Source organism: Poecilia reticulata, linkage group LG19 (assembly GCF_000633615.1).
Source record: "Poecilia reticulata strain Guanapo linkage group LG19, Guppy_female_1.0+MT, whole genome shotgun sequence".
In the NCBI taxonomy this organism is placed as follows: domain Eukaryota; kingdom Metazoa; phylum Chordata; class Actinopteri; order Cyprinodontiformes; family Poeciliidae; genus Poecilia; species Poecilia reticulata.
Genome location: NC_024349.1, coordinates 13,131,579 through 13,150,729, shown reverse-complemented (window position 1 = coordinate 13,150,729; position 19,151 = coordinate 13,131,579). Strand labels below are relative to the sequence as shown.

Below are 19,151 nucleotides of genomic sequence, written 5' to 3'. Positions count from 1 at the left end.
TCCTTTTCGTAGATCACTGAGACTTTTAGGAAATTCCGCAGAACCACGGTAGACCATTTTTTAATCCTCCATAAAGTTCAATTCAAGAAAACTTTATTGATCCCAAAGGGGAAATTAAATGTTGTTGCAACTCATTTAATTAAGGAGTCATTGTGGATTAATATGAATTCGGTTGATTTTATTCAACCAAAAGTTTGTTTCCAATTCATAAGGCTGTTTTATCTACATATTACATTTTAAATAATGTGTTTCAAATTATTGATGGATTCCTTAATAATCATAGGAATRGCTTTTATTTTCATTAAAACAATCAAAGACTTTTCATTATAGCTGAAAAGCGCTCGTTTCCATTTTTCCAATGGTATTTTTTGCAAAAACGGTTTATATCTCACCAGCCTGTTAACAGATTCTCTCACCTGAGCTGTGGCTCTCAGCTCCTCCAGAGTTACCACTTGGATTAATGMAATCCTTGGCCAGCTTTTTGGTTTATGTAGATGGATGATCAACGWAAAAATCCCAACAAGATGCATAGTCTAAGGTTGTGATCTGACAAAATGTGGAAACGTCTCAGGTGGACCTTCAGATCTTCGCAAGGCAATGTGTATTCAMAACCTAACAGGTAGTAAATACGCAAAGCAAGACCATTTTAATGTATTTAGCTCTGCAACATGTCAAGTTAGTGATCTATTAAGTCAAATTTAAATCAGTCTGTTGTGTATGCSCAGGTACACGAGTTGTTAAAACCTCCATTTTGAGTCTTTTTGGATGTACCAAGAAGGAGACACCCATGTGTTGCTCAATTATAACAACCCTTTCAAACTGTGTTTTTCTCTGTTGGGTTTTTCACATCAAGTATCGTTTTAAATATGTCATGACGACACCGTGAATGTTCCGACACAACCTCACTCCTGACATGGCTTTGATGTGCCAAGTCGGCTCACATCAACCGCTGACCATCACAACACCTCCACCCCCTAACCCCCGCCCCCCCTTCCAGCCCACCCCTCGCTGACTGAAGCTGGCGCCGAATGTCAGCTACCCTCAAAGCACATCTTCAAAAGTTCTGGATTAAAGCGAAAGATCACAGGAGGATTTGTAATTGCTAAATTGGATGGCAATGAGCACATTTCTAACAATAACAATAATGTGTGTTCTCGTTTCCTCTCATCTCCTCTCAGGAAGAACAGCCGTCACAATGCAAGGCCGCTTCCCTTAGAAACCGCTGTTGTTGATTTCCTCTTTGCCCCGAAAACCAAAGGCAAACCTGCTAGGTTAGGCTGCAACCCACCCCTGAATTTTTGCTGTAATCATTTAATTTCCATGAACTCACCCCCCCCCCACCCCCCAAGTCTCCAATTACAAGCACATGCAATGTCACTAAAATCGTTGCTTTCCCTTCCACCCCCTGTTTTTAGTAGCTCTGAAGTGCACAAGAAGTTAGCGAACCAGCTGTTGTTTATGAGCAGAAAAAGTAAAGCTGGTGTTTGGAGAGTAGATGACTAACGACTGAGAAAAGGCAAAGGCAGAGCCAAATGACACTGGATGGCATTTAGCAGCTGTAGACCTAAGGGGCACCAGCACACATTCAGTGTTCAGTGTCAGCTAAGACTGGCACATCTGGACACATCTAGCTGACAACACTCTGGACTACCACCACAATGAAGAATGATGTCAGCATTTTTTATTTTATTATTTTTTTTACAGCATTGTACTCAATTATAGATGAGTAGTCGTCACCTTTGCCCGGAGTCTTAAGTGTCTTCTTTGCTCTGTCTGACAGTCTTGCGTTATTTTCCACTTCATCCTGCTCCATCTTTATATAGGGCTAAGATTCTCCTCTAGTCGTCTGCAGTCGTTTTTCAACCTTTAACCCAGAGCTTGTGTTTGACAGTTGGCCTTTAAGCTTCAGAGGAGCAACAGCACAAAGAAATCTCTGTAGATAAGCAGYAACAGCAACAGAGAGCCAAGGCTTCAATAGATCTGTGTGAGGTCTATGATAARGAATCATTTCCACTTAATATTACCTGCGTTTGATCCGTCCCACGCTGCATTAATGCAGGAGACCTAAARGCTTTCAGAGATCTTGCAGCCCACAGCTAATTTCTAAAGACTTGAACGATATTTTAGATGGAACCTCTGACAAGCCATTTTCTAAAAGCTACAAGGGAAAATACTAGTTTTCCWTTTATTCTCGGAAAGGTCATAGTTAATTTAAATATACATTTCAGGTTACAAGTCTACATATTAGCATTTAGCTTTTAACCATGCATTTAAACTCTTCCATGGTGAATGATTAAACATAAGACTGCTTCAGTGATTTTTGAAAACAACCATTGAATGYTTTTCATGCGTTTATTAAATCTGAATGCATGTCAACACCTCTCAGTCAGTTAGAATGTCATAAAAAAGGGATGATAGTTACGGGCAATGTGGCTTTTTACAATTATGGGAAGACTATTTACTGTTTTCCAGCAGACAATCACTTACTCCCTCCATAAGGAGGCATCTCTAAAGAATATGGATCCTCATGCCTTTAAAGAAAAGGCTGAGTGGAAAAAAACTAATGAACTGGAGAAGAAAAGTGCTTCAGTCTAGTATTAAGAGTGTATACTATACAGTGAATGAACAAAGAGTGGTTGGTGAGATTTAAAAATTGAGATAATTATAAAACAATATTAATAAAATCTTTCCTATTTTTGACATGCTGTGGTCTGTACAATTAGGGGGGAAATTTGTTAAAAGCAAAACACAAATTTCCATACAGTTATTTACAAACTGTGCAAACTTAAATTTAAAGTAATTTGTTTTTATATAAACTAAGAAGTTTGTTTCTGATTGTAAATGAGGGAGGACAGTTACTTGCCAAATATCTGGCCAGAATTATACAGTCCTGTTAATGTGTTAAGTGTGTGTGTGTGGTTTCTCTCCAAACTTCCTAAAATACATTTATCCAAACTTCTAGGCTTAGGCCTAGATGTGCAATTTGGACCTCTGTAAACTTTACAACGGAACTGTATACTCAAAATGTTATCATTAATTTTATTATTATTCATTATTATTGTTCATTTCTGCGTAGTTTGTGCAGATATTAATGTGTGTTCAAAGTCAAAATAATAATAAAAAAAGCAAAACTGAAAACTGAAATGTCATCACGTGTGTTAAAATGCAACAAAACCGACATAAAAATATTTTCTTCTTTCTGTAGGTGGCAACACTAACACCACATTTTGTCAGAGGTTAAACTGCCCCTGAAGCCACGCATAACTGCGACAAGCACAAATTTATCAGACAGGACTGTCTGTTTGGATCCAGTAGGTCATTATAAGTAAGAATAAAAACTGAAAAATTTAATATGACCTTATTTTTCTGTACTATGCTTTAGACATAAAAAAACCCCAGCTTGGGTTAATGGAAAATAATACTAAATATTAATATGACTGTGATAAAAAAATAMATAAAAAGATAAATATTTCATACCTTGCAACTCTATTGCTTCATATCACATTATTTGAGTTTGCAGATTCTTAACTTGGGGGGTTATTGTCTGTTCTTATCAGGCAATCCCGTCTATCCAGTGTGCCTTCTTATTAAAGAAGACACAATGAGTCAAAGTAACTGTAAACATAATTCAACGCCTGGAGGAGAAATGAGCCGTTGTTGTGGAAAAAAAAAAAAAAAGAAAAATGAACAAAGCACGGCGGGAATATGGAGATCCTGTTTTAGTTTTATAAACGAGACACTTTTTTTGTGTGTGTATACCCTTGCACATATTTGTGTTTCTGTGTCCATGGAGAGGACCATAACGTGTTTGTTGGCTCCCTGTGTATGAATATTTCTCAGGCTTTTAGGAGATATAATCTCAAAGGATAAGAACCACAAGTCTGTTTTTGGTTAGAGTTAATGGAGGCGAGCCTTACTGGAAGTATGGAAAGAAGTGGGGAAAGCAGCAACTTTATCGCCCACCACCTGACCCTACCAATTCACTCCAAAATCCCACTTCAGTTAAAAAAGAAACCAGACTTTAGATCTCATTTCATAGACAACAGCAGGACAGAGGTGGGTAGAGTAACAAGTAACACTGGAGGAGATGGAGGGATTCAAAGCTCAGGTTGGAGAATTTGCTGATGGGACATATTTGTGCACCCTACAAATACGGCCTCTCTGGAGTAGTTGCAAAAAATAAAAATAAAAATAAATAAAAGAAGTAATTGTTGAAATAACATCATGAGAAGTCGCAGCAAATGGGTAGAAGACAGTGCTCTGSTCAGATGAGACTGAAACTGACTGTTTAGTCAAAGTCAAGATGTAAAACTAAAAGAATCTCCGCCAAGACTTGAAATTGATGTTTATGAACACTCTCCATCTAGTCTCGCTGAGCTTGAGCTATGTTGCAGAAWAGTAAAAAAAGAAGAAGAAAAAAGTCCTCTCAAGATGTTTGAAGCTGGAACATTAACATGCCCCCAAAAGACCTGCTCCTACGATGAKGAATGCAAACACACACCACACTTTGAAGATTTCTACCTTTTCCCTTCCACTTTAAAATTACGTGGTACTTCAATTAATCACATAAAAAGACAAAAAAAAAAATGTGTGACAATAAACTTGGCAGAACGTGAAAAAACGTCTAAACATTTGCGAGGTGCAGTACGTGCGTTTAAACTTAAGATTCCAGAATGATTGAGAGCTGACTGCAGAGGAGCCTGTCTCAGAGACAACACAACRCAAGCTGGTTTTGATTTATGTCGGACGTGAAAACCCRAAAGTTGGATGTATTTACACTCAAGCAAGTTGGATTTGTTGTGGCGCTCTGATGCGYATTTATATTGTTACTACGGAATAAGTCTTGCTCAGTACCGTGTGAACCTTTAGCACAACGTGACACAGCGAGAAGTTTATCAAATTGTTTATTCCTGCAACTTTGTCTACGTTTATTTGCGCAGCTGCCTTATTAGATACTGAACTCGGGGCTAGCTGAGGACCTCCTGTGAGCGTTCGCTTTCCTTGTTCCGAACGGATTTGGAAATTCCAGCGGTTAAATACAAATAGAAAGCACAGTTGGTAACTTGAGTGTGTTCAGGTCGGACCATATACAAAAGCAGCGCTGCCTCAGACAAAGTATATGGTTGAACAAGTACACGATGTTGAACAATACAAGATGAAACAAAATGACATTTTTTATTAGTATCAGTTTGTTAGAATAAAAGCCTCGATTTTTCTAAAATTTTGTGAGATATATTAGTGCTAAGTACGACCTGCGATCCAGATCATTGTTTAAGGGAATRGGTCTATGTTTTCAGACGTAGTTAACTATTTATCTGAAGCTGCAGGGAGATTTTTCTAACATTAATGTTGCATGAATATCAAAGAATAGCTTCACTCTGTCTGTGAAAATCTGAGAACTACTGAACCAGACAGACCAGAGGAACTACTGAAAGACAAAACCATTTTATTTACACTACAGCAAACGTGTTTTTTTTTTCTTTTCTTTTTACCCTCTTTGTTTTCCTGCGTTCGACGTGTTGCCATTTTTGGCAATGTCCTCGTCCAGAAACGCCCTCAGTCAGGGTTACATGTMAATCTGAACACCTCATATTATTGTGCTTCCCCCCAAGTCTATAATTCAGAATGGTGTTACTGTGTTTTTCATGGGTCTTGTCCAAATAAAATACGGAGAGACGTTTTCAGTCTGTGGATCCCACACACCAGCAGACGCCAATGTTTCCACCTAAAGCATCCCCAAGCTTCCACAAAGTCAACTGCAGAATGCTAGACTTTTTGAAAGCATGAGTAGCATGGCTTTCTATGTTAGAATGCTATAATATTTTGCTGCAAATGCTGTGCAATCGCTGTCAGCATATAACTTTGTCTGGGCAGGGAGGACTATTCACTTATTAAGAACACATGTGAAGGTGACTGCTTTAAGACCGACAGTCTATTTCTATGTTAGAGACGCTTATTTTGAGATAAGGAAATATTCCATGCATTTCTATTGCGTGGAAAAAACTAAAGAAGCCTCCGTCTAAAGAGTTTACCTGGAAACATGATGATAATTAAGGAAGTATAAACATTACAGTAACGGATCCGGGGCTGGATTATTCCACACTGATTACAAATTTGTCACAGAATAAAATTTGCTATTTGGTGTGGTTTGCAGAACAGTTCTGCTGTTTTTAAGTAGTCTGGACAAYCGTTTGATCATATCGAGCTCAACATCTAAAATATTTGGACTGATCACTTCTGAGCTGGATAGAGCTAAGATCTTATAGAGGTTATTTGAAATACAAAAGTCAAAGTGCTCTTCTGGTATTAAGACCACACTAGAATAAAAAAATAATAATAATGTTGCTGCTGTTGAATTTGCACAAAACTCAGCGGTCCAACAGTTAAAGAGTTTCATTTGTTTGTTACTCAACAGACATTAAGTTACGAAAGGAGTGCATGTGCAATGATATTTAGCTAAGATCACAATCTGGAGCTYTTGAGAAAGAACCGCATTGCTGAATTATTTAAACTTCATGAAGTGGTGATAAACTTGTCATGCTTTTGGAGAATATGGACCCATCCATCTGGTGGATTTAATTGTAAAGTTGCAGGGGGAAATAATGCGTCTTACCCGGTGGAAGGAGTCATAATGCAGCCGCCACGATCCACCGTCACTCTGCATCCGCATCCCCTTTCTGGTGTGTCGTGATTCATTCCAAAGTTGTGTCCAAGTTCATGGGCCAGAGTGACTGCAGCACCCAGAGGATTGTCCGAATGATCCTAAAAATTGATTAAAGAACTTTAACCATTTTAACCAAAAGTCTGACCTTTTTTAAAAGCTCGGGGCTAATTCAATAATTACATTTGTTTAGATTGCAGTATCAAAACAGAGACAATACTTGATTTTGATAACATAATAAAAAATTCAATGCAAACCCAATTGTTCCTCCCTATAGGATTTGCTGAAGAAATAATAACTCGAGGCAAGTACAGTTTAATTGGATATTGTCCAAATTAAACAACCAGATCTGTGTTTAGCAGAGCGTTCCCACTATATTGCGCTGCTGGAAAAAAAAAAAAAAAAAAAGAAGCAGATGTAGGCAGACTGTGTGCTGTCACTTTCAGCTTGCTCAACATATTCTGACAGAGACAGCTGTGCTGGTAGATGTTAGCAAATAAAGGTTTCCTATGAGAGAAAATTGCAACTGAAGAAATAAAAAAATAAAAAACTGCCAGAAACACTGAAAACCACAGATATAGCGTCAGTATATTTTTCCATTTATTCATATTACAACCACAAACTTTAATGTTTATATTTTTTGGCAGATTTTGTACAACCTACCAACACAAGGTACTGCATAATCATTAAGTAGAAGGAAAAGAATAAAAGCTTTTTTGCTAAAGAATAGAAATCTGCATTTATATTTATACAAATAGCCMTTTTCTGATACCACTAAATAAAATCCAAAGTAGCTTTTAAAGTTACCTAGATAATAAAGGTATAAAGGTAAAGGTAATTTTATTTATAAAGCACATTTTCAGCAACACGCCAACASAAAGTACTTTACAGGAATTAAAAGKAAATACAAACAAAATACCCCAAAGGAAAGAGCAAAAGGAGAAAAMGAAAAGTATGTCAACTAGGTGCTCCTATTCAGAGTTGTTAGATAAGTATTAGTAAGTATCCTATGATATGTTTGTGGTGTTAACATTGAAAAATTATTTGAAAAAATCTTTAAGAAAAAGTACTTTTTTTCAAAGCGTTGTAACTCTCTGCTAAACTGGAACTTAAAGCCGTCAAAGTTACGGAAGATGAAAATACACAGCTTGCTGAAGATTTCCTGCAAGGTGTGTAAAACATGAACACATGAAAAAGGCCGGATGAATAATGCAGGTGTGGGAGCTATCGGCTCTTCGTGAAGGCAGAGCTGTGTGTCAGAGCACCTTGCCTCTGGAAGCTCCTGACACCGTGCATTATTTAGCAGTCCTGCGCRAGTCGAGCTCAGACCGACGAGCCGCTCTGCTGGGGGCTTTTGAAAGGAACTAAAATCAACTGTCAGCACTACAATACAACTGGGCAGCCTGGACTTATGAAATGACAGAACAAAAAAAAAACAAAAAAACAACAACAACCCTCGACTCGGCTTCCTGGAAAAAAAACTGAAAAAAACCAAACACACGCACAACAAATGAAGCTGCAGAACTCAGAGGAGCACATWACGAAGTAAGGCTGAGACACATTTCACCACACCAATTAAATCAACCGAACAATTACAGTCAGCACGTGAAGATTCCAGATGTAAAAGAAGGGTTGGTTCAGATTTAACTGCCAGAAAGAATGGTAATGAGATTTCCAGCTAATGTGGAGAAAATGAGTTTAAAAGTAGCCTACTCTGTAGATAAAGGGACACAACTCAAGAGAACTAGGCAGTGATTTGTCCCAGCAAGCGAGTCAGCAGTTAATCCCTTTTGTCTGGAACCTGAATGCAGTTTTATTTTAATGACCAGGACCCAACATTTTACCATCTGGGAGGATAAAGGTGAAGAATATTCTGGGGACAGGCCATTAACCGGCCGTCCAGCCTCACSAACCCCAGGCAGAGACACTGAGGGTAAAATAACAGCATGATTTGTGCTAATGCAGCATGACTCGAGCACAYCGTATAGAATTGCAGAATTGTAATGGGTCATCATTTACGTCCTATATAATACCCCCTGTGTTTTCATTCAGGATGCGCACGCTGCAGCCCCAGTTCACTCCGTTATTGCGYCGCGTTAAAAAGTCAAATATTTCCCAAATAATCGATTTGTGCRGATTTATCGCCGACACCATGCGTCATCTCCCTTTGGAAATCGTCGTTAAAAATACACGATAGTAAAATCAACACAAGAAGAGCATTGACACAATAACAGAATTGTTCCCTCAAATAATACAGATGAGACAGGGGGACCACAAACAAGGTAACTGTCATAGATCAGGAAACGGAAGGTGGATAATAAAATGTTTAGCGGTACAAACATACCATGACAATTCCTCCCGACTGCTCTGCCGTGCACATGCTCATGATAGGCGCCATGCCGATAGTAGTGCCCTGGAAATACACCCCACTGAAACAGAAGAGGTATTCTTCAAATGCCTACATAACAAATCAAAGCCTTTCAAAACAGGGCGATCAGCACCACTGCAATCGTAAAATGACCCTTTACTTTTATTCTAGGCTTTAAATTACCAAAGATACGCATGCGGAACGTTGGAAAAAAATCCCGGTTTACTCCTTCACACACTACCTGATTAGCTGGGCGTTGTCATGAGGCTTCTGAGGCAGCAGTTTGACCTTCCTCCAGTCCAGAAACTCGTGCAGAGTGGTGAAGGGGTCCTGCGTAATGGGACACTTGTCCACGTCACTCCATACCTCCAGTCCAACCAGTGCAACTCGGATATTCAAAGCTCTGTAGAACTGGCAGTTCAGAGAGAGGACAGGTTACAGACCCGTACTCTGCCTCAGATCTTTCAGTCRCTCTCATTTCTTCATAAATTGTAGAATATGTAGCGTAAACAACCAGCCTGCCCAGTTTTACCGAAACGAAACTGAACAAGTTACTGCAACGTTAACATTAAAAGCTTTTTCATTCATTTGCGGCTAAAATTACAATCCACTCGGTCTCGGCTCACGGGTCAGACACTCTGAACTCAACTTGATGCGATTTCTGATAAATCACATTTCAACGCTGCGCTCSCTCGTTTCCGTCGATTGTTACCTTGTCCACGTAATTGGCGATCTCAGCCAGCCGCTGTTTGACCTTGTCGATGTCTTTGCCTTGTTTCTGAAACTGGACAACAAAAGGCAGACTGAATAATACGGGGAGAAATGATGGCAGGACATTTCGCCGCCGAGCGCTACGCGTCTCTGCCCTGGCATTTGAATTCAGCTCCATCTTCCGCAGCACTCGTCACCGTAGCTCCTGAAAGAGCTCTTGTTAGCTCTGCTCACAAAATAAAGATAACCTTTGCGACCTCCATTTATGTACAGCATTTATTCTGATGCTCCGAATCATGCGATGTTGACCTATAAATCTTGTGTAAATGGGGAACGCTTTCCTCTCTTTGTGTTGCCAAGTCAAGGATTTAGGCTTATTCAGAGAACATATCAGGCCCTCATTTGTGAGTCAAGCAGTCCTGTGATGTATGCAGGAGGATGTGGAGGGACCCGGAGAAGGAAACGGATGAGTAAGTGACACATCAGAGGTGACAACGAGGCCGTGCCAGGGCTTTGTCGCCCTACGCCWCATGGGAAGCGGCAGCTTAGCATATGACCTCAGAGATCGTTTCCTGTGGGATGGAGGCAAAGGTGAGGAGTTTGTGACCTTTTCTTACCTCTCTGTTGTCAGCAACAATGATGAGCTCCACGTATTTGGTCGTCGTCTGGAGGTGCCGTTTATGCTGAAAGGGCAAATGGAAAACGAGTGAGTGGGTTTTACGAAGCAACGAGACGGCAGCAGAGGAGTACAATTATGTGTCAAATGCAGTGAGTACAAAAGTATACACAGAGCTGGGTAAAGAGCTAGTAGGTTTGTGTGATCCATTAAAATGAGGCTTTGAAAGATCATTTGAAGATCCGTAATCTTGTCAAGTACTATTGTGAGTATCAGCTTCCCAAGATGAGCTTTCTTTCAAATGTCTATGAAAAAGTACACAAATAAGCGAGTTTTCCGCCAATATTTCGGAATAATGTTCTACAGGAAAATCCTTCAACAGATTAATTCACAAATATGAAACCATGATTAGGTGGGCGCCCACTGTGCTCACTCATGTAAGATTTTTTTTTCTCTCTCTTTAAATTGTAAGTTTCAATCTTATCAATTCTACAAAGAGACTGAATGTGTTAATAAGCACAGAAACAAGTTACATTGTATTTATTTTTTCTTATGGTTAATCATCAAGCTAATTTTTGGATGCACTTTCTGTCCCTGACATAAAAAGCATCCAACATCTAACCAAGGCAAAAATTGTATTATAGACCGATTTTATTTTTTTACAAGTTCTGACTGTTAATTATGATGAAATTAAAACAGTGTTGTTTGCCTTGTGGATACGTTGTTGCTGGAATTGAATTCGACCCATCATGACATCAAATTATTTTGTAAAGCAAATCTGACAGGACACTGCAAGACAATCTGACCCACTGTTTTTTTCTGGTGTAAAGAATTATTCATAAAATGTACATTAACTTTTATTTTATTTTTATCTCCATAAAATTTTGAGTCATTTCTGCATCTCTGCAGGTTTCACTAAAGGGTTTTCAAACTTCCACAGAACAGCCTCACTGTCTCAGGTCACTATATGGGTAATACCCAAAGTAGAGAAAGTAAAAAGCACACAGCCTAAATTTACCAAGTGACCTCTTCTATATCACTGCTCTACACTCAACACTAAACACAGCCTAAATGAGAATCAGTACAAAGCTATCAGTTATCCATTACTGTGTAACCCAGTAGGAACTGCTAAGGTCACACCATCCTCTGATAACACAGTACAGGAACTAGCTTATTAGCTAATAAATCACTTCAGACAATGCTGGCTGCACTGTTAGCACAAATTGTGACTCTTGCAACCTCCAACCCCCTTTTTTTTTTATTTTCAAATTCCAAAGACAGTACGAGATTCTACAGCAAATGATGTTTGTTACAACAAAAGTACATGCAGTAGAGTTTCAATATGAAGTGTTTCAAATATCATCAAGTTTTCTTTTCCATTTTTTTWATTTTTTCTTTTGGCGTGTTCTGTGCAGGTAACAAGACATCTCCCACCCAAGCAGAATATCTATAGTCCGGTCTTGCCGTGCTGGGTCCAAGCTCACTCTTGGCGCAGTCGTTATTTTTTWATTTTATTAAATTTTTTTTGCTATCTCAAACAYGCATGAGCTTGTTCTTTCTTCTCGCACACTTTCAGATTCCATACTATGTTGCTGGCTAAGGGTTCTGTTTTCCTGCTGTGGCACTCTGTCAACCCAAGCTTCTCTGTCCTTTCTGGCCTGGCAGCTCTTTGCTCTTATCTGCCTCCTCCATAGATAAGCCAGGATGGGCAAGTATGCTCTGAAAGCACGCCATGGCGATAACCAAGAGTCTAGTGGGAAATTGGGGAAGAGACACACACATGAACATTGTGGTAAAAGGGAAAAAAAAAAAAGTGAAGTCAGTTAGAATCGTGTATAAGAAATAATTTAAGTATATGTTTGATAACAYTTTTCACCTTGTAAGTTGTACCTACAGCCTCTTGCTAAATTATTTTGTATCCTTTGACATGGTACAACCTCAAAATTCAAGGTATTTTATGTGGAACCCCAAGTAGCATTATTGGAAGGACAGGATACCTGATTTTCAAATATTTCATAAATAAAATCTGAATAGTGTGGCATGCATTTGTATTCACGTTTTGAAATTACATGTACAGTAAACAGAGTTTTTTTTTTAATAAAGAATTTTCATGTAAATTTTTCCCTTTCGATCCGGAGGAGCAGTGCCATTCACATCTGGACAAACAAGCAGCAGAAGACCAAACACTCTGGTCTGATTCTTGGGTCAGAAATGTGTCTCCACAAAACATGCATTACTCTCCATGGTAACCAACAGAAAATCAACACTGGCTCAGCATGAATCAYCCTTTCCAACTGGTGCTACATCTATGCCACAGCATCAGGATCTAGGTTTCGCAACAGCCAAACAGCTTTCTCCAGCCAGACTTTTTTTCCTTACTTGCTATATGTCTTCATGAAGTTGTCACAAACAATAACATTAATAATAACATCCTTCTGATTGACTGGTGATGACTAGGGGTGCACCAATTGCAGTTTTCTGGCCGACTGCAAATTACCAGTCTTTAAAAAAGTCTGACCTGCCAATTCCGATTTTGGCCGATACCAATTTTTCTTGTCTGAAATGTTGCTAAATATAGCAAGAAAGTTGCTGCGTTGGTAACAGAGCTGTGACTATTAACTAAAAACATGCACACATGACCTGGTGGGCCAGTGTATCGGTCAAACCTCTCTCACGATATAGTAGAAGAGGACAGTGGTTGATTTTTAGACMTTTCCTGAGGCAGATAAGATCAGGGGATAAGATGGGCTTCACATGCAAGTATTGGCCAATCACCAATCCCAATATTAAGGAAATCTGTGCCAAYAAATCGGTGCAGTCTCGTGAACAGATTTTATCCAGGGTGTACCAAGCCCCTCACCTAGTGATTGCTGGAGATAGGCACCAGCTCCCCCCTTCTGACTCTGCAAGGATATAGACAATGGATGGATAATAATAAGAATAATTTATGCTATTATCTGAGGGGTAAAAATTTGCATGAGCAAGCGGCTCAGATTCAAAATCCTTGAATAAGATTTCACCTCTCAACAAGGGGTACATTTCTTTTCTTAGAATGATTGCTCCACAATTCTCACTTATATATTATTGTCTTCCTTAACCACAGAATCGTCAGGTTTTTGACATCTTTGGCAGATGAGATTTTTAGCTTGCCACAATAGATATCCCYGTGAAGTTGTGCTACTGAAGTGCAGGGCCTGTCAGCGAGGCATCACATCTCTGAACCCTTCCCGAGTCTATCTGATTCCRCAGGAACACTCCAGAAACCCACCTCTTATCTTAACACCCTTAAGCAGAACACACTGCATCCTCTTAACACAGCAGCTCACACATCAGTCTCCTCATGCAACCTGTACATGTCAGCTCACACGCCTGCCAGCAAGAGCAACAAACTACTTAAAGCTCCGACCTTTTAGTGCGTCTTCTCTTTTCTACACCTACACCTTTATTTCACTTTTTTTTTATTTTTAGGTCATTGCTTATGTCTTTAATTTAGAAAAATAATGTGTTTTCCCTTTTTAAATTTTTTGGTTTTTTTTAAATCACACCATAATCTAAAACATTCTATTATTTTTAACATTCAAACAGCCAAAAAAAAAAAAAAAAAAACTCTTATGCAGGAGAATCAAACCAGATTCTTCACAAGGACATAAATCATCCATGTGAGCCATGTTTCCTGCTCTTTTGTTCCTATTCCCACTCTGTCTCTGCGAGGCACCCTTTATGCTGTTGTCAAGATCTGTTCTCTCACGCTTAAATTCTTCTTACGACAGAAGACAATACATGCAGCGAGATCCAGCAGTATARTCATCAGCAGAATTCAAGCTGTACAATAAACAAAAGGAAAATCCCCAACGTTGATATAATATTGGGAAAGCAGATGATCTATTAGCTCATACTTAGAAAATTAGACCATATCTCACACTGACAGCAATGTATGCTTAATAAAATAACAGCTAAAGTAAAACTCCCCTTTAAATCATGTTTTTTTTTTTCTGAATCAGAAATATAATGCCTTGCCAAAACATTAATTACCCTTCACTTTTGGCACAAACTAAACTAAATATATTTTTAATTAAAAAGTAGTGCATATTATTATACGGTATTCAGCCCCTCTTTACTCTGAAAGGAGCTACAGAGATCCACTCTCGGGTGGGGGCATCTCGAGAACAAGAACAACTATGCCCCATTACACTAGCTCCATATTTAACACAGTCATCCCCAACAGACTGGCTGGTAAAGCTCCACAACCTCCCTCTGCCACTGGATCCTGGATTTCCTATCAGGCAGATACCAGACTGTGAGAATTGGTACCAGGGCATCAGACACAAGAACAGTCTGGGATCCACCAAGGTTGCGTACTGAGTCCTCTTCTTTTCCTATTCACCTACGACTCATCCAGGTCAACACCGCTGTCATGCAGGTGACACAGGGTAATTACTGATGGTCAGGAGGCAGCATACAGGAAGGAGGTGGCTCGGTTCTCTTCCCGGCTCCTTTGAAAATGCTAAAATGCAGAAAAGATGGAAAAAAGACGATAATCGATTCAAGAAAAAGCAGGACCCGGGACAGTCCTCTAAGCATTTTGGGGAGTTAGTTGGAGTAGGGGAAAACCTTCAGATCCCGCTGCACTTACATCAGTGACGATCTCACCTGGTCCCATATMACACAGCATGTCACCGGGAAGGCTCAACAAAGACTTCTCTTCTTGAGGACACTGAGGAAATTTGGACCGTCATCCAAAYTCCTCGCAAAGTATTTTACAGGTCTACAGTGGAGMGCATCCTGGCAAATTCTGTCATAGTGTGGCTTGGGAACGGCTCTGTTCAGGACAGGAAAGCTCTCCAGCGTGTCGTTAAAACTGCACAAGTCATCTGTGGAACTTCTCTCCCCTCACTGCAGGACATCTACATTACCAGGGTCATAAAGAGAGCTAAAAAACATCATCAGAGACCAAACTCACCCACAGCACTCCTTGTTCTCAATCCTGCCTTCTGGCAGACATTACAGAAGTGTGAAAGGATGGACTAACAGACGGGGGAAAAAAATAACCCAGTTTTTAACCTCAGGCTATCAAGCTTTTAAACTCAATGTGATTTAAGCTTTTTGTAGTTTATAATGCTTTTATTTTTTATTTATGTGACATTTTAAACGGCTGAATGGAGCTCGTCTAAATCTCATTGCCCCGTTTCTTCTTTGCTTAAGACAAAAAAGTTATTTCCGTTTCCATTTCTATAAAGTTTTCCACAAGTCATGAGTGGGAGACGGCAAACTGTGGCATCACCTAACCAGGTGTTGATGGATGGAGCTAAATACAATTCTTAAAAAAATAATAATTAATTTAGAGGCTGAAAAGACTTGAGAATAGGATAAAGGTTCCCCTTTCATCAGGCCAAAGGTACTAAACATACTTTTAGTGATCATATCTAATGGTTTGCATTCCCATAGAAGAACAAAACTGCATACTGTACATGTCCAGATGTAATTGCAGCAAAAGGCAGTTATACAAAGTACTGGCAAACATATGCTGCACTTTTCAGATTTTATTAGCAAAGAAATGGACAAAAAAGTATCCGACACAATTATGTGCAAAAGTTAAATGAGTCGTATGACACTGCCAAGGCAATGTTTGCCTGCTTGACCTCCCCAGAAGTCCTTGAGCATTTGTTGAATCTCTAACATCTCTTGTTGCCGTTTGTAGTGATCTGATAAACCTGGGATGTTTCACCACATTCACTTTTCTTTAAAACTAAGATAAGGAATCAGTGGACTCTGCCTTTTCCACTTATCGGGATTCATCATTTCCAAAGACACATTCCCTCTGAGGTCAGAGATTTCATACGGCCATAGCCGCTATGATTTATAACCATATTTACAGGGGTGGTGTAGGGTTGAGCGTAGGGAGTGCAAATTAGGTGAGACATATATATACATATTTTAAGTGACCAGTCCTGATGGAGCCTTTGGTCTAGTCTCATTTTAAGAACAAATTGTGCCGTTTACAACAAGACTCCATGCATTCTACAAAACCAATGGATGCATTATATAGAAAGAGTAATTATTAATAATTCAGCGAGCAGCCTTTAAAACATATAGCAGCCCACTTACTTATATGTACATTACAAAAGATAATTTTTGCGAAAGGATTAGAAGGTGATGATATTCAAATATGGCAAAGACCGAAAAGCCTAATGCTAAGAGACATATTTTATAACAGTTTCCTGAAACAAATGTTTCTTCATTTAACGTTTAAAGACCGTTTTTTGAGTTATAAACATGTTTGTGTTTTTTAACTGAGTTAAGGRGAAAAAGGGATTAATGTGTTTGTTGTGTTGACCTGCCATCAGAGAGCACAGCCAGGGTTGTTAAAACATGATCTTTTCACTGAAAACTCTCAGTCCACTTTAAGATCTGCTTCTAAAACTACATCATTTAAATAGAGATATAATGCATTTAGCAGAACACCTGCACACAGTTATGTTTACTGATACAAATGGCAGGCAGCAAATTGCATTGGGCTCCAAAGGACTCCTAAGAAGAACTTACGAATGTAATCGAGTGATAAAAAATAAAAAAAATCTGAAAAATAATTTTTGAAGTTGTAGTTGTTTTAATTGACAGATATTGGATTTGTAACTGCCTCCACTCTGACACTAGCTTAACTCTCCTGTAAAAATGTTCTACTTTATGCTTCCTTAGTCCCAGACGACTGACTTCTCTCGGTTACAGGTGAGAAAGATTGCTGATGACAGCTCCACAACTATAAAGCAAAATATCCTTTTTGAATGGGTACATGTTCCTGGTACCAACCAGAAATTAGAAAGCTTAGGTYAGAACCACATCTGTCCCACACTCYGACATCATTCTACTCYGCATTGTAGTTTATAAGAAAAGAAAAATAAAGTCCTTACTCTTGTGCTGAATGCCTTGAATGGACTGCTGTCTGTATGCAGAACAGGGTGGGAAATGTTAAAACCATGACCACAGGTGCCAGGAACAAAGCTTAGGTGTTCCACTGAGTAGATCCAGTGAATCCCATCAGAGCAGTTAGCACACGGTTCCAGCATGTAGGATCTGCCTCCAAGATATATGAAGCCTCTGCAAAAAAAAAAAAAAAAGGGATAAAAATAGTTGGAATAGTAATATTTCACAGAAAACATTTAAACTGAAGATGAAGTACCTTTATGATTCAGAGTTAAAAATCCTGGTAAAAGACAATAATTACTCATTACAACGACCTCTTGTTCAACTCCTTACTACAATCCATTTTTTTCCAATACATTTTCTTTTATCAGCTCTACTAGATCAGTGATAAGACCCAAGGCGCCACTTTTTGTCACTTTTTATGAGTTCTTTTAATCTCATGCTCTGGAACTAACATAAAAATAGAAACTTTAGAAACACATAGAAAGAAAATACTCTTAACCTTTGAAATATCTTTCATCAGACAATAAAGTAGGCATGGTTTCTTAAGAAAATGACTTGGTTCTGTTCCTCCTTTTAAACTCCTATTACATGGGATTTCCAGTCTCATGTAAACTGTAGCCTAGTGGCAATATCGATAAGATGGAAGGAGAACGCTATGGACCGACGCTCTCGTGGTTGCCTAGAGACAGACACTATGCAGCTGCGGTGAGCTGCTATCGACCGCATCTTTTTAAAACATCCTCAACCCGATTCGCCACCGTCCTTAGAACCAAAACCTCTTGTAAAGATACGGACGTGAGAGGGAAGATTCAAATCCCAGGCTGAAGATGTTAGTGAAGATAAATACAAGCAATTAAAACAAATGTGTTCGTCCAGGCGCGGAGTGCTGCATGATGTCAGACAGAATGGATCAGGAGAGGAACACTGAAGACCCGGTTAGAACCTAAAGAAGCAGACACCAGCGTCCTTCATCCCTCAATCATCTCCTGAGGCCGATATGATATAAGACATTTTGCTATGATTGATTAAGTTTCTTATTGTGGTTTTAATAGACTGTCATGGTTTGATTATTAGATAATCAATTATTTTCTTATTTAATGTTTAGTCGTATCAGCCAAAATAATACAAATGGCCATTTAAAGAACAAGTCATATTGAGAGATTAACAGTAAATACATCAATATTTCCTACTTTAAAAAGGTTTGTTAGGGCTTTCTGTTTGTTTTATTAAGAAATGTTGACATATTAATTCAGTGTTCAGTGGCCATTTAATGTATTATTAATRTCAGACACACAGGGGCRGTTCCAGAGGGGTGCCAAGCAGGGGTACAGAAGAAATTATGCTAAATAAATKTATTTTSTTAATATTCAGAGGTGGATTTTTTTTTAACCTTCACAATTTTATTTGAACAATGAATTAAAAATTATAGTGCTGCACTTTTAGCTGCTGTATTGAGATAGGATCATACTTTCCATCTGCTAGATCAGGGTTCTGCAATCTGATCCAACCTGTATCTCTGGAGACACAAGTGGCTCTTTGGCTTACTTAATATACCAAACGATGCTGTTTTTTTTGTTTCATTCTTTTTTAAGTGTCGCGATGGAAAAACACTGACTACCCTGGCCCTGGTGGTAAATTTGATCTAGAACCAGCCTCCAAACCTAACTCCTCACTTGTATAAATATTTTAGTAATACTCTTTACAATACCAGAATTTTCAMATWAMTTTTATACCTTTGGAGCCCTGTTTGAGGACACATTGTGATTATTAAATTAGGTATTATGATCAGTTACTCAGTACTTGAGCAGTTTACCAAATACATTTTACACTTACTTAATTAAACATGTTTAATGTGTGCTACTCTGATTGGA

General features: G+C 38.9%; 1 protein-coding gene across 2 annotated transcripts in view; it reads right to left on the bottom strand.

Moving 5' to 3' along the window:
* Positions 1–19,151, bottom strand: part of adam12a (ADAM metallopeptidase domain 12a) — a 120,199-nt gene that overhangs the window by 22,763 nt on the left and 78,285 nt on the right. For both annotated transcript variants that reach the window (XM_008437120.2, XM_008437119.2), the window contains exons 6-11: positions 17,265–17,451; positions 10,358–10,423; positions 9,742–9,813; positions 9,271–9,440; positions 9,006–9,090; positions 6,614–6,762 (exon numbers count right to left, since the gene is read on the bottom strand). In XM_008437120.2, coding sequence (XP_008435342.1) covers positions 6,614–6,762; positions 9,006–9,090; positions 9,271–9,440; positions 9,742–9,813; positions 10,358–10,423; positions 17,265–17,451 — 729 coding nt within the window. The remainder of the gene's footprint in view (positions 1–6,613; positions 6,763–9,005; positions 9,091–9,270; positions 9,441–9,741; positions 9,814–10,357; positions 10,424–17,264; positions 17,452–19,151) is intronic.